The sequence below is a fragment of the Euprymna scolopes genome, chromosome 41 (assembly GCF_053919585.1).
Source record: "Euprymna scolopes isolate OS-2025 chromosome 41, ASM5391958v1, whole genome shotgun sequence".
NCBI lineage: Eukaryota > Metazoa > Mollusca > Cephalopoda > Sepiida > Sepiolidae > Euprymna > Euprymna scolopes.
Genome location: NC_136522.1, coordinates 61,826,148 through 61,843,245, shown reverse-complemented (window position 1 = coordinate 61,843,245; position 17,098 = coordinate 61,826,148). Strand labels below are relative to the sequence as shown.

Below are 17,098 nucleotides of genomic sequence, written 5' to 3'. Positions count from 1 at the left end.
GCTCCCCCACCGAGCAAATTAGGCACAAGGCCGATTTTTAATGTGAGGAGTGAAGGGAGGGGGAAGGGGAAAAGGGGACCAGCTCCCGAGAGGTGGGAAATGGGAGCTGGTTAAAGGTCAGGCATGTGGGGTTGCCCCCACATCTGGTCTTTGCTAGTCATAGCTGGTCTTTGCTAGTCATAGCTTGCAGTATCTGCCGGAACAGATACTACACTTTGATCTTGTTTATATATTTTATTGAGAAAGAAAAAATTGAACATAAAAAACGTACAAAAAATTCAATTCAACAAAATTAGGCACAAGGCCCTACAAGAAATTGGGAGGGGGAGGGTACAGGGTCTTTTTGACTATGTAACAGATGAGACTTTGAAGTCTTACTCTTGACTGGCAACATTTACCAAAATACCTCAATCACTCTGTGGATCCTAATCTAACTAATAACCCCAGCGTTCAATGTAAAATTTAACTATGTACAATTTGTATATTCATTTCTGTATGTTGTGTGTGCATTTTTTTTTTTTTTTTTTTTTTTTGTGTATGTGTGAGAAAATAAAGTTCGATTTCATTAGAAAGAGTTCTTGAATTAATTGGCATAAAATGTTCGTGGAGTGGGAAAAAAAAAAAACCAATGAAAATTTTCATTTCAAAAATAAGGAAAAAAACTACTAATGTGTTGTTAGTAAGACCCCCCTGTACTATTCTATGTGGCTAGATCCCCCACTGTTTTCCGGGGAACCGAAAACAAGCAGAGCATCCCTAATGGGGTTTGGGGAAGTCGCCTTAATGGGTGTGGGAGAAAATAAAGCAACGGATGGAGGGGGTAGGAAGGTGACCTCTGAGTAGGGGGATGACCGGGGGCATCAGAAAATAAAGATGAGGAGCAGGGGGGTTGGGCAGACTCAGAGGTTCTCTAATACCAAAAAATAAAATCAGGAACAGGATCTCATTTGTACCACCAGTCAAGAGTTACTTTACTGAACTTATAATGCTAACCTAGGCGGGATGGGTTCCGTAGGACCCAGCACCGCCCATGCCATGCCTAAGGAGGGAACACGTATTGAAACTTGGCTCCTCGACGGATGCACAAACTAGTGCTGTGCACCCACCTCTTGTCAAATTCCACTCTAGGCAACCTCTTCCAATCGCATCTGATCTTTACTTTAAGCAAATGTTTAAAGTAAACGATCAGATCCCGATCAGGAACAGATGTCCCTTCGTGGACCAACTTGAGGCGCGCGATCCAAATGGTCATGCGCGCTACTGCTAGGATCGCCAGGAAAACCAAACTTTCCTCCCTGGGGAACGGCGGCTCCATGTTGTATACAAAAGTTCCTACGTCGAGATCGAGCAGACACTCGGCATCGATGCAAGCTGTTACCCCCTCGACGTACCTTAATAGGGGCTGTATCCGGCTGCAACTAAAAAACGCGTGCTCGATTGTTTCGGGCTCGCGTTCGTCACAGCACGGACAGAAGCGGCTGGTATGTTCTTTATACCGGAAAAGTACGTCGAAGAGGGGCAGCGCATTTCGGACCAGTCGCCAAGTCAGGGAGAATTCCGAGTTATTCAGAATCTCCCGTCCCGGCGCCCAACGCCATTGAGAACGGACAACCTCCATCGACCATCCCATCCGCCTACACTTTGATCTTGACCAAAAAGGCCAGGCAATGTGTGTAAAAATACCATCATAGCCCAAGGGTTAAAGAAGGTCGGAGGTTACATCGACCGAAATGTTGCGTGAATAACGCTAAAGATGAGAACAGTAGTCCGAATAATCCAAAATAGTATGGAAAGGCTTACCTTGTGAAACCAGAAAGACTATGACAAGAGCCCGGATGGAGATTGACAAAATCGCCATAGCTGTTCGGTGGCAAAGACTTCCAATACGGCAGACGCTTGAATGAATTACATTTAAAATTGAATTGGCTTGTATTTACCTTATACAAAGCATTTACAATTATAGATACTTCCGCTCTTAGGTGTCAATATTATTTGATGACGTAACGAACAAGTCTAAACAAAGAATTAAGAACAGTAGAAAAAATACAATCAAGATATGCTTTGTGAGGAAGTCATATAAGGCGGGGAAGAAAGGATATATCGACATATTGAGAACAATCGGCATATATACATACTTAAGTAAATTAGTCAGTATGAGCAGACATATATATTTATATGTGTGTGTATGTGTATGCCTGTACGTTATCTCCCCCCCCTCTCTCTCTCTCTCTCTCTCTCTCTCTCTCTCTCTCTCTCTCTCTCTATATATATATATATATATATATATATATATATATATATATAAGAGACACATATATAATAATATAAGAGATACTTACACGTTTCCACCCCCTTGTAAACACTTCAAATGAACTACGAAAATGCTATTTTTACATCTCCAACACATTTGAAAATAATTTCTGACGAGGACGCTTCACAGAACGTCTGAAACGCGTTAAAAACAATTTCAATGATTTAAAAACATTATTACAATGATCTAAGCATAATTCTCAATGAAAACCCAAGACAGAATAATAAAATAATGTTAAAAAATACACATTGTTGGTGACTACCCCCTTATTTATATATATATATATATATATATATATATATATATATATATATATATATATATACTAGCAGGGAGACCCGAACTTTGCCCGGGATTGAATGATGATCAACGAATATTTCGCACTCCTATATTTTTATTGTCATCGAAATCCGTGAAATCGCCCGGGAGGAAGCTTCACATGCCTCCATGCAGTAACTTTGTTCAAGATATATGTTATTCTACATTGCACTCTATAGAGAACCTACTGTTTCTATCATAAAATTATTTTATATAAAGTTCTTTCCAGTTAACGAAAAAAAAAAAGCATTAAGAAATTTACGTTTGGGATTTAAACCTACAGACCACGCCATGCAAGAGAAAAAAAAAAAACCAACAACAACAAAACACGTAAATTTTCAAGTCTTATAAAATTCTTTGCAGTTAATAAAAAAAATTAAGAAATTTACGTGTGGAGTTTGAACCTACAGACCATGTCATGCAAAAAAAAAAAAAAGAATTTTCATGGCCCTTTGCTCTATCATTGTTGCTAAGCGATGACGCGAAAAAATGGTTTTACTGATGATAGATAAAATAAAATAACGGTTTTGATTATCGATTATCAGTAATTATTGGGGATATTCTGAGACAAAACTTAACTAAGATCACTCAGAGACTTATACACTACAAGTTCTGTAAATTTTAAAGAAAATCTGTTCAGCCGTTTCGGAGTCTTTAAGGAACTAACTCACACTCACACATAGACGAAGTTGCATTAATATAATTGTATTGCCGGTGTTTTAGTGCTTTTGCACAGTCATTCGTACCGATTTCTCATACATTTAAATCTGCGGCCGATTTCTCAATTTAATAAATCAGAAAGGTGGAGATTAATAAGCTCCTGACGATCGCTAAGAGAAAGTCGAAATGTTACGTATAATCTGGAACAATAATAATTACGATTAGAGATGCTTTGCTGCCTAAAAAGGTGGATATTTTAAGCTGGTGTTTAGCTCATTTGTTGCTGTGGAGTTTCTTTCTGCTTTTTCAATTTAAAGTTAATTTTTTAAATTGCCGTGAACACTAGGATATTTCAGTTAAAAACCAAATATGAAGAGATAAAATTATAGAAAAATAAAAGGCGGATCAAATGAGGTATAGGTTTTTTGAACAGTTACATGCAATTTAGCTAAAATTTGCGATTTAAAAAAAAATGACAAGTGCGGACTTTCTTTTTAGCACCATTATATATATATATATATATATATATATATATATATATATAAGAACAAGTAGTTAATAAAACATCTTAAAAAACACTTTAAAAAGAGTTAAAAACATATTTAATTTTAAAAAGGAAACACTAAATAAATGGATAGTCCTTAATCCGCGGAGTTTCGAAGAAATACTTTCCTTCTCATCAGAGGGTAGGATTTAGCAAAATGCAGGATCGGATTTTGCTTGCAAAAGTATTAAATGAAACTACAAGTAAGTAATAGATTTTACTTGATAACAAAAAGTGAAGCAGACGGAATAGGGTGAATAAAAAAGTGATTTCACGTGAATGGATAGTCTGGTGGAATGTAAAATTTCCAATGACGGTAAAATCCAAAGATGCAGAAAACAAGAAAGTTAGTTAAATTTCCATTCGCACAAGTAAAATCTAAGGGAACCACGTAATATATATATGTGTGTGTATATATATATAATGGCGCAAAAAAAAAATATATATGTATATATACATATATACACACAGAAGAGTTACCACATATCAAGGGGCACTTGAGGATAAGGGCTAATGTGTGTACGGTAATCGTTGGGACAATAGTAATAGTTAGTAGGGGAAATTTGGTATCATTTGATTATTTAAGAGGACAGGTTTTTTGGGTTTTTTTTTTTTTACACGGTGGTCACCACTTATCAAGGCCCGGAAGCCACTCAGGGATAAGGGTTATTGCAAGTACAGTACGTTAGTGTGGAGATTTGATGAAGTGTTTACTTAAGGGGGCGGTTCATTAGGAATTTGTTAACGTTGGACTTGAAGACATCTAAGTTGTAGTCAGATGGGAAGCAGGCAGACGGAACAGAGTTCCACAGGCGTGCAGTTCTAAGAAAGAAGCCCAGCCCATGGAATCCACGTTTTGATTTAGGCACAGACAAAGAGTGGGGGAAATTTTTCACAGTGGATTCAGCTAGACGGGCGTTTTTCGTGAAAGATTGGCGAGGGGGGACCAGAGATTGGAGTTCAGACGAGCACCTGCCATGGAAATAACGATAAAACAAGAACGGTTGAACAAGAACTTGTTTGTGCTTGACTTGAAGACGACAATATTGTAGTCACCTGGAAAGCAGACCAGCGAAACAGAATTCCACAGGCAGGAAATTCTACAAAAGAAGCTTTGTTCATGAAATCTACACTTATGTTTAGGCACAGATAAAGAGTGGGGGCAATTATTGATAGTAATTTCAGCTAGACGAGTGGTTTTCGTGAAAGTTTGGCAAAGGGAAGGGGCATAGATTGGAACTCAGACGAGCACTTGCCATGCAAATAACGGTAGAGTAGAGACAGGCTTGCAATGTCTCTTCTGTGGGAAAGAGGTTGGAAGGAAGAGTAAAGGGCATCACCTACTAGGTTTCGAAGTCAGTTTTGAACTCTGTCAAGACAGGATAGGATGCTCCAAGCAGCTTCTGCCCAGACGTGGCAACATTACTTCATCTTAGCTCTTATGCAGGTAGAGAATTGCATCGGCAGTTAGATATCTACGGAAGCGGTAGAATGGTGCAACCATTTTTCCATCAACCTTGGCAACGGATTTGATGTATGTGCTTCATTTCAAATCAGAAGATCTGATCCAGAATCGTGTTCAAGTATGATGCTTTCCCAAGATGAGAGCCATTCATTCAATTGGGCCATGATGGGGATCAGCGCGTTGATGATAGAAAAAGAGAAGCTTGTTTTTAGATGCATTAAAATTAACAAGCCACCTTTTTCCCCATTGCACCACATGCTCATGATCAGAGGAGAGAGAATCAAAAAATTGTGGAACATAATTGGCTGACACTTTATTTCCTAAGACGTGTCATGACATAGTCAACAAGCAATGGCTTGAGTCAGTTAATATGTGTGATCGCCTATTTTTCTATTTGGCATTCAAACTCCTCGGCTTAACATTCACAGGCAACATGAATTGGATCAAATACACTGAGGTCATTGCCAAGGCTGCTGCAAAGAAGGCGATTTCTCTCTCTACCGTGCTAGAAATTTACTCTCAACTGAGAGTAACCCATATCTCTACACAGTCATGAAGTATTGTTGCCAATAATAATATAAAAAAAAAAAATGATTGAAACTAGAAATATCAGTCTTCACTAGTGGGACCTGTGGAAATTCCACAGGGGACTCATTCATATGTAATATGGCATTCTGTAGATGTTTAGTGTAAATGGAGATGCTCTGATATTATTGTAGCTTTTTTGTTAAAACTGCAAAAGTATTTATCTAAGCTAGCAAAGACACCCAGCAAAGCCCGGTTGTAAAGTATGCTTAAATATGATATCTTAATTCTTGCAGATTTCGTATAAATTATTAAAAAGTTAATATTCTATCAATTTTTATATATTATAAACTTGTGATTTCAAAAATAAAAATATATCCATATGACTTGGGTGCATCAGCTTGAATCGAAACCGAAACCAAAACTTATGAAGAAAAAGAAATATGTATATATAACTTGAGTTCCTTCAGCTATAATTGAAACCGAAACCAAAACTTATGAAGAATTCTTGGTAAAATTATTTATTAGAAATGGAAAGGTATAACAATTAAACGACAGACACTTGGAAAAAAAAATGAATAAATGTGACACAGAAAATAACACACACGCTATCGTATTAATATATAGATTAAAATATTTTATGTACCAAAAACAGTTTTTCATGAAACTACTTTAGTTAAAAAAATGTTGTAATAAAAATAATTTATTTAGAAAAAGGAACTCATTTAATATATATATTTTTTTTTTTAGATTTAATGTTTTTATAAAAATATTTTATGTACAAAACCAGTTTTGTTTCGCTAATAACATGTCACTTTTTTGGTTAGTAACGTCAAGGCTTTTCATGAAGTTCAGGGTTTCATAACAGATATGCATCTTGGCTTTTGTTTACATGAAAATGTTGTAGTAGTAGCAATAATATTTTAATTAAAGAAAACATCAGCGTCTCTCTCGCTCGCTCTCTCTCTCTCTCTCTCTCTCTCTCTCTCTCTCTCTCTTAATAAACAAATGTAAAAAAATAATAAACAATGAAAAAAAAACAAATAACTGCTCAATTTTTGTCCCCGCCAGCCGAGAGATTTATGTTATCATTTTTTACTACGGAATAACTTAAAATCAATTATTTCTTAACAACTTTTGAAAGATCAAACCCTAACTTTTATAAAATTAAAAACAAATATAGCGGTGAGAATACGCTAATCGAATGCCACCTGGAGCGTTTGTAAATGCGTATTTCGAAATTAAATGCTTATTTCAGAATTAAATCTTAACCAATCAAATTTGCCAGAAAGCATGACACACAAAAGAACACACACCCTATCGTATTAATATATAAATGATATGTTACTGCACTTTACAAAGAACCCTCAAAGCGTGACAGAGATCTTCAATTTGGTCTTTGTAATTTTCTTCCATTTTTTTCCCTGCTGTTTTTGCTTTTTCATTTACTATTTTTTCTTTTTAAATTTACCAACCTTAAAAAAGGTAGCATTACTACTGAAGCTTAAGGACTACTATCATAGGCCAGAGTTTTAAAGGGAAGGACTTGGGCTCAAAAGATGTACATTATATTTATCTTATCTTAGTCTGTCTGTCTGTCTGTCCATTCCATGTTTCCTCAGAAACTACTGGATTGATCTGACTGAAATTATGTATAGATCTTCATCGTGATGAGTTGCAGCGAAGTAAGTATTATGGTATCAGTTCGATGCACAATTGGGGATCAATAGGAATTAGTCACTGCAATACTACGTTTATTCTTGAAGCTTTCTCGGAAACTCTTGGATCGATCTGGCTGAAATTTTGTATGAACCTTTGTTATGATGAGGTGTTTAAGTATTATGACATCCGTTTGATGCACAGTTTGGAATTCATAAGTATTAATAGGGATTAGTAGCTAATACAAAAATAACACAAATTTACTAATATTAAAGAATCAATTTTTTATAAAGCACTCATTTTAAGTCAATGGGTTATAATTTTTACCTCTTTTTAGCAAACAAAAAGTCTTGTTTCTTCATATTTCATTAAAATTTCTGAAACATTAGTACGGCCAGGGAAACAGACAAGGAGGAAATTCCAAAGGCATGCAATTCGTGAAAGGATCCTCTCTCTCCAACCTAATAGGTACCGCACTCTCAACTGAACTCTAACCTCTGTCCATTCGCCAAAATGTTGCATACCTCCCCTTGTTTTAAAAGTATTTTAATGAAATGTACTCGGACAAATTCGAAGCACTTGTACCTCTTCGGCATAAATACCTCGGACTAACCCAACAAGCAACAAAATCCCATCCCTACACTCTAACTATCGCTAGATGCCGAAAAGCCTTTTAATCTAACAGTTTCTTTTCTCGGCCTGCTAGACTTTGGAATTCTCTCCCGGGTCCCTGTTCCCTAGCGAGTGATCCCTGGGCGTGGTTAGGGTGCTTGTGTGTCTCTAGGACCCGATTAGCTATGCTGGCAGGAGATTCGTCCCTTGGTGGGGTCACCCAAGCCAGACAGGTTGAAGGGTAGAGATCAGGCTAAGAGCACTCACTAGTCCTCCATGTTGGGAGTTAAAATAGGGCCAACAACCTAATTCTATAAAACAAAAAAGAAAGTTACAGAAACCGCAACAACATCATCTGTGGACTTCTGGATCCGGGAAGGGTCCTCTCTAGTAGAGCTCATGACACGAGCGGGTGAAAGCCTCTGGGAAGCCAAAATGAAGCATTGAAGCTGAGACCAGGGCTGGCGGAATGATATGGGCCGAACAAGAGAAGCAGCCAAAACCGAGTCCGTTGGAGGAGCGTTGTTGCGGCCCTATGTTCCCCAAAGAATAAAGAAGCCTAAACTAAAAAACCCGGGTCCCTGCTTCCCTGACTGTACTGACATGCAGAAGTTCAAGTATGATGTGAACAGACATCTTGCTGCTCAACTCCCTACATAATGTCCCTGTACACGTGGCACTGTGCCATGTTTGCGGTGAATTAGAGTAAAAAAAAAAAAATAAATAAAATCTGGCATGTCTTTACTTGAATCTATAACCCATCCATATTTAATGTCGTCTCTCCAGCTCGAGAAACATGATTAATAAATGAAAAAAAAAAATAAAAAAATTATTACATTCTTCCAATGAGAAACATTTATTTAAAGTGCTTTACTAAAGGATATTGTGGGTAAATGAATGTAAATATATTGTCACGGGAACGATTACAGGATATGGAAAGTGTTTCACTTAGATGAGGAAGCAGCCATTATCACGCCTTCTCACCCACTCCACCCACCCACCTTAAGTTCAACCCTTTGCTTACTAGTGGTTGGTTGGTTAGTTGCTCTTTACACCATGTACTTCTTAAAAAGTATCCTCATGAAAATGTAATAATTTTATGTAGTATTTTTCATTTTGTTTATCATGGCGATGTAATTAAGTAAACGAACATGTTCAACATCAATTTAATTTTAACAAAATTAAAAAGCTGCATGTTATCAACGACAGAGTTCTTTATACAATTTTTGGTATTTCTTTGTGATTCTGTTGAATACTTTGCTTGGCACTGATCACATTCGTCCACTTGAGGTGGTTCCCTCAACCCCTTCCCCAATCAAACACATATAGAGAAAAAAAAATTCAGTTGTCCTTTAATGCTTATGGCACAAATCACTTGTTTTGTATTGTTTATTAAATTGTTAGGTGAAAGTACAGACCAGTTAGAAAAACACTCTCTCCTCCACATGTTAAGAAATGGGTTTCCAAAAAGTTCTCTGAATAAGTATTGTTTTTTATTGTTTTAACATTTTTATTATATTTTTGTATTGGATTTGTCCAAGTTAATGTTGTGATTGTTTGCAAATGATTTATTTCTGGTTTGTGCAGACCATTCTGCTTTACGTTGAATGCCCAGAAAAAGTCCTTCCTGATTAATCTTTATAAGTTTTAAAATAAATAAACAAACTTGGTTGTTTTTCAGAATAGCGGAATATTTTTTTCAAAATAACAATATTTTTTTCAGAATAGCAGAATATTTTTTTCAGAATAGCAGAATATTTTTTTCAGAATAACAGAATATTTTTTTTTGGAATAACAGAATATTTTTCTTTTTAGAATAGCAGAATATTTTTTTCAGAATAGCAGAATATTTCTTTCAGAATAACAGAATATTTTTTTCAGAATAACAGAATATTTTTTTTCAGAATAGCAGAATATTTTTTTATCTGGTAAACATTAATTAGAAAGTACTTTTTCCTGGCATATATGTGAAGCAAAATGATTTGCACAAACTGGAATTTTTCAATAAGAAATTCATTCATTTTTTTTCATACGAGAATTTGCCACGCTATAAAAGTCTTACCTTAATAACTTACTATTGGGGATTTGTTAAAAACAATGTCCAATTACTGAATCCATTTGAAAAAAAAAAAAAAAATCACCAGAGAAGCAAGGCACAGAACTTCAACCATATCGATGATATTACTTACAATTTTAGCTTTGAGGTTATTTCTTTCAGAAGCTGTCCAATCAATTCTGATATTTCTGACTTTAATGGAATCTTTACCATTGTTGAACAATTCAATGAATCAATGGAAACAAGATTTTCATCCTATCTAAATGATAAAAAAAACTTGTGTATTTACGTTCCTAGATCCACGATTCACATTTAAATTTCAGAAGAATGACATGGGAAACACTAAGAATTGGATTCTACATCTTCTACTTTCTACTGAATATAATAAAGCAGAATCGGCAGGATATGCTTCTTCAATCGCTGCTTCATAAGAATAGAGAAAGTCTAATATTTCTACATTACAACTTAAATACTGAGGAGACTATGAGAGCAGAGGAAGCAGGCAGTAAGAATAGAAGAGGAAGTACAGCAGCAGCAGGTGCAGAACTTCAACTAATAGTTATTCACTTAAAGAATTACAATTTGTACTTTGTAGTTGGTTTTTAATTTCTTTTTCTTATCTAATTGTTTAATTATATTCATTTAAGAATTAGAAATTGTACTTTGTATTTTTATTTAATAAAGACAAAAAGCCATAATAGTGGCGAGACACTTAATTAAATGTTAAGTTAAATTGACAGTTACTATGTTAATGTGTCAAAGCTCTCTAATAAGTCACTTGGCAGTGATGAAATGATTTAAATTTAATAGGAAAGAGAAAAGTAATTAACTGGCAAATTGGCCGATTATCGATTACCTGCCAATTAATCGGTACACCCATAATGTGTATATATATATATATATATATATATATATATATATATATATATATATATATATATATATATATATGTGTGTGTGTGTGTGTGTGTAATTCAATACATTGGTATTATAAATATTCGGTAAGGTAGAGCGTCTCCCCTTTGCAAGTTTTCCTCTACTAAATAATATGTCCAGAAAAAAAAACAACATTCAATAAAAAATGTATCCATATGAAATGGAAGAAAAAAGGAAAATTAACCGTAGAAAAAGTATTTATTCAAACTCCTGCTTTCCCACGACTAAATTTAACTGAAATTTTTCAATGTCCGTTTTCTCTCTCTCTCCGCTGTTAAAACAAAAACTGCCGTTGTGCTTTCAACTCGTCCTTTTCATAACAGTTTCTGTCACCTTATGCAAATCAATGCCACATGTATATAACCGAGCCTTCTTCAAACAAAGATTTTTTCTTTCTCCTTCCCTCCCTTATTCCGCCATCCAACAAGAGAGAGAGAGAGAGAGAGAGAGAGAGAGAGAGAGAGAGAGAGAGAGAGAGAGAGAGAGAGAGAGACAGACAGACAGACAGACCGACAGACAGACAGACAGACAGAGACCTGTTTTTGTAAGTGACTTTATTCCTTTCACCACGTAATCATTTTTTTTAATTACATTTTAAACCACAATATATATTATTTTTTAATGAATTTTCATTGTGATAGGTTTTTGTCCGGTTGAATTTTGTCCGAGTTGATTCTGTCCGCTTATGAGTTCAGAGTTATCTCCCTTCAAAAACAAACCAAAAAAAACGAGCTTTATTTTTTATCAAAACATATTCAATGTGAAAAGTTAACTTTTTCCCCTTCAAATCCTTGAAATCTTCATTTCTGTGTTACTCGAAGGAAAACGGAAAGAAAGCCAGGAAACGTAAGTATTTTGTTGCATTCGCTAGATTTCTTTGAAATTCAAATAAAAATGCCCCAAGAAAATGTAGATTCGATCTAGTGGAGTATTTTGGTGCTTTGTTTGTTAATAGACCAGAGAAAAAAAATAAGGAGTGATTTTTGGAGGAGCCTCTATTGTAGAAAAGAACCAAAATAGAAGATGGAATAAACGCTTAAAAATATGATTATAGCATGAAATATCCCGTGTGTTTTTGTGTGTAAATTATGTTTTTAAAATAAAAAGTTAAGGTACATATGCAAAATACGGACCGTGCTGAAATAATAACGTTAGGAACTCATTCTTAACATGGTGAGGGAGCTTTTGACTTCTCGGGGAACGTGGACCCTGTGTAAACATTTTTTTTTTTTTTTAATGACTGCTCCCTGAAAGCGCATGCACAAAAGGTTTTCATTGGTTTATTTCATCACGAAAACTTTTTTAAAAGTACTATTTGAGCCCCCCCCCCCAAAAAAAAATAGCCAAAAGCATAATTTATGTATGAAAAAAATAAATGCAACAAAAATAAAAAATATTTAGTGGAGAAAATAAAATGACATAAATAAAATAAAAACAAGCATGAAATAAAAGTATGAATCAAATTTACTCAAAGAAATTTTTTAAAATTCAAAAAATAAATACACGCTCGATTAAAAAAGTGTATGAAATACACGAAGAAAGTGAAAGAAACCCTTTTGCGCATTTCAGGGAGCAGTCATTAAAAAGAAATGTTTACGCAGGTCCACGTCCACGTTCCCTGTGAAGTAGTACTTACTTCACAGGGAACGTGGGGTGGGCCTGCGTAAAGTACCAAGTAATTTTCTACTCAATGAATTTTCGTAATCTTTGGTTATACTACTACTTTCGATATGACAATTAAGGAAATCGATTTGTCTACTGTGTCTTAACGAGCACCCCCTCAAAAAAAAAGAAATTGATCGATATTTACGTAATTTTTGGAATATGATATTTTCGTTCTATGACACGTACGTACAGACTTTGCTGGATAAATTTAGCTGCAACTCCACACTCACCTTTTAAAGTGGCGAATTTTATAGGTTTTCGGGTATTCTGAAAACGAATATCACATTCAAATTTGGGTCAGAGAAGTAGTTTTGTGAATAATTTGACGATTTAAGGGGTTTTCGGATCTGCTGAAAACGAATATCGCATTCAAATTTGGAGCAGAGAGATAGTTTTCTGGATATTGACAAACACAATAAAACAATATTATTTTATTATTACTACCAGCAATGAAAGATTTTGTTTTAAACAAAATCAAATTAAAAAAAAGACAAAAGAATAAGACTCCATCATTAGGGAAAAACCTTCCTTTCAAAAACAACTTCATGGCTAGGAAGAAGAAGTGACAGTCAAAGGATGCAAAGTCAGGAGAGTAGGGTGGATGAGGTAGAATTTCACAGCCATATCTGGTTACAGTAAATAAACCTTTTTTTTCTTTTTCTTTTTTTTTAAATGAGCAAATACAAATTATTTAAACAATAAAAATTTAATAGAACCATATACTCTTTTTTTTTAACGAAACCTGTTTAAAAAAACATCCAAAGAACTTTGAATACATATACCTTCAAATCTCAACATAAAATTCGGTGCATATTTAAAATTACACTTATTAAAAAAAATACAGAAAAATCTTTATGATGTACGTACTCATCACAGAACGAAGATGCCATATTCCAAAAATCATGTGGGTTTGAATAGTAATTTTTCTATTTGGTTAGTAAATGAAAATCTTTAGTTGTCAAAGGTCAACTAAAGATAAATTTCTCTGTAGAGCCCTGTGTGAACAAACATCTTGCTACCCAATTCCCCATCCAGCTTGTCTGTAGAGCCATGCATATACAAACATCTTGTTGCCCAACTCCCCATCCAGTTTGTTTGTAGAGCCATGCATATGCAACCATCCTGCTGCCCAACTCCCCATCCAGCTTGTCCGTAAAGTTGTTCATATAAAAACATCCTGCTGCCCAACTCCCCATTCAGCTTGTCCAAAGAGCTGTGCACGTGGAAACATCCTGCTGCCCAACTCCCTTATCCAGCTTGTCCGTAGAGCTGCGCATATGCAAACATTCTGCTGGCCAATTCCCTATCCAGCACCGTCCGTAGAGCTGCGCATATGCAAACATCCTGCTGCACAACTCCCCATCCAGCTTGTTCATAAAGCTGTGCATATACAAACATCCTGCTGCCTAACTCCCCATTCAGCTTGTCCGTAGAGCCCTGTGTGAACAAACATCCTACTGCCTGTTATGTGCAAGAAAATGTCTAGATGAAGACACAACATATTGAAAAAGAAACTGAAAGGAGTTTAACAGAAAAAAAATGAATTTATTGAACAGAAAAACGATGAAACCAAATATTTACACGAAAAAGGATGTAAGGGAAGAAAATCTGTTTTTTTTGTTTGTTTTTGTTTTTTTGTTAAACTAGCTTTTTTTTGTTAAACTAGCTTTTTTTTGTTAAACTAGCTTTTTTTTGTTAAACTAGCTTTTTTTGTTGTTAAACTAGCTTTTTTTTGTTAAACTAGCTTTTTTTGTTAAACTAGCTTTTTTTGTTAAACTAGCTTTTTTTTGTTAAACTAGCTTTTTTTTCTAGTATACCAACTGAGTGTGAGAAAGTATAATATTTTACTTTGATCAGAATATTAATATTTACCAAGAGTCCGGTTCTTTGTGAAGGGGTTTTGCAGTGGGCTTGTTTCAGGAAATTCCTTACAACTGGATTTTAACCCAAGAAATTGGCCGAAGTCATAAATAGTTGAAAGGTTTCCCCATCTTAGCATTCCTCCTCAGAGCTGATTTAATTACTGAAGTCATGACGCTATTAGTGTCTATTTATAGTTATGTGATTGGAAGCTTCTGGAATTTCCAAAATGGAACACCAAAATTTTGAAAACTTCTGAAGCCCTCAAAAAAAGAACACTTTTCTGTTCTATTTTTAGATCTCTCCTGAAAGAATCTTTTTATTTTCTAATTGTAATGTAATGTATTTTAATAGTAAAAGTTTTATATTATATATTATATAATATATTTAATATTATGATATATTATAATATTAATTTTATATTATTTATATTCATATATATTTATATTTTATATTTATATTACATTTTATATTATTATTTATGTAAGAAATGGTAATTTCTTCACTTTTTAAAGAGGAAAAATGTCCTCTTATGATACTGCCCAACTCCCCATCCAGCTTCTCCGTAGAGCCCTGTGTGAACAAACATCCTGCTGCCCAACTCCTCATCCAACTTGCCCGTACAGTCGTGCATATACAAACATCCCGCTGCCCAACTCCTCATCCAGCTTGCCCATACAGTCGTGCATATACAAACATCCTGCTGCCCAACTCCCCATCCAGCTAAAGCCCTGCATAAACAACTTTTGTGTTTATTACTTATTTAGTTTTCTTTTTGTCAAGTGTCGAAGTTTGATGCAACGTCCCGTATTAATGTTTTTTGTATAGAAACATAATTTTATTATTGAACTTAATATTTGTTTTTTCTTTTATTTACAGGTACAAACTGTTATAGAAACATCAATTAGCAAATTCATAATTGAAATATTATATCAAAAGCACACATACACACACACAAACACACACCTATATATATAGACATCCACACACAGTATTGTTTTGCTCATCAGTGCAGCTAGACTAGCAACTATCCCTAGCCAAGAATTGAACCAACAACCATCCAGTTGATAGTCAACAGTTCTAACTTTCAGCCAATGGGATCAGTGCCCATAGACAACCTCATCAAATGCCCATTTAAGTAGACACTCGCCCTTGCTTTTACAATGCTTGACCTGCTTGTTTATTTACAAACAAACAGAGTTTCGCATTAACGCTAATTAAGCAGCAGGTGAAATCATTTTATGACAGTGCTCTATCCAAATATAGTCATCCACATGCAATACAGTTTCGCTGTATTACAGCTCATCAGTGTGGCTAAGCTAGCATCCATCCCTAGCTAGAGATTAGATATATATATATGGATATCATGTTGATTGATTTTTTACAGAATTTACTTTGAAAATAAACATATAAGTTAAAGAAGTTCAAGACTTCCACAACTTTTCATATAACCTGTGTGATGCAAGAATTCAGCACAATATTAAAAATTACGCAAAGAATAAAAATTATTTTTGAAATATGTGAATCAATTATTATGTGAACACAAGTTACATGTAAATTTATATATATATATATATATATATATATATATATATATCTTCAGGAGAAAAGTTTAAATTACATATATATCAAATTATATATATATATATATATATATATATATATATATATATATGTAATTTAATATTTTTCTCCTGAAGAAAAATTCTGTATAAAAAGTTCCTGCAAGAACATTTAGAAGATGATGCATTTTTGCATTTTCTAAGAAACAATTTTTTTTTTTGCTAGTGAATTTCATTAAACCAGAACATGATTTAGAAATGATCGAAATTGATATTTCAAAAGATTTCCGAATAGATGTGAAAAATTACAAACAGTTAAGAATACATACATTGCAGAAATATTTCCTCATTCAGAAAATATTATTCAAAATTATTATATATATTATTAAACCTTATGTAAACACAAGGTATATGCAATTTGATATATATATATATATATATACATATATATATATAATTTGACAAATGCGTAATTTCACAGATGTGTAATTTCAAATTTTCTTACTGTTTGAAGAGAAGTAGTGCCTTACAAAAAAAAAAGAACATATAGAAGATGCCGCAGTATATGTAATTCGATATATATATAATTTAATATATGCGTGATTTGATATATATGTAAGTTCAATTTTTTTAATTTTCTCACTCTTTGAAAGAATTTGTGCTTGACAATAACAAAAAAAACGAAAATGCAAGAACATAAAGAAGATGCTGCAGTTTCTGAGGAATCCACTGTCACAAATCACAAGAAAGAGAAGCCATTTTCTTGCCAAGCGTGTGGCTCTGCGTTCACTTGTCGATCAAGTTTGAAACGACACATTCAAATACACACGGGACCGAAACGGTTCGCATGCCGCCAATGCGGATCTGCGTTTCTCCGGAGTTCTCACCTGAAAATCCACATGCGTGTTCACACACGGGAAAGGCC

The 17,098-nt window shown here is 34.5% G+C and overlaps 1 protein-coding gene across 3 annotated transcripts in view; it reads right to left on the bottom strand.

The window, feature by feature from the left end:
• Nucleotides 1-17,098, bottom strand: part of LOC145266538 (C-type lectin domain family 9 member A-like) — an 81,002-nt gene that overhangs the window by 26,477 nt on the left and 37,427 nt on the right. The window contains exon 1 of one of the 3 annotated variants that reach the window (XM_080122309.1): nt 14,624-14,886. The exons of 1 other annotated variant lie outside the window; for it this stretch is intronic. In XM_080122309.1, the coding sequence (XP_079978435.1) occupies nt 14,624-14,750 (127 nt within the window). In that variant the 5' untranslated portion in view covers nt 14,751-14,886. Of the gene's footprint in view, nt 1-1,800; nt 1,982-14,623; nt 14,887-17,098 lie in introns of those variants that run through there. One more of the 3 variants, XM_080122310.1, reaches the window with a different exon arrangement.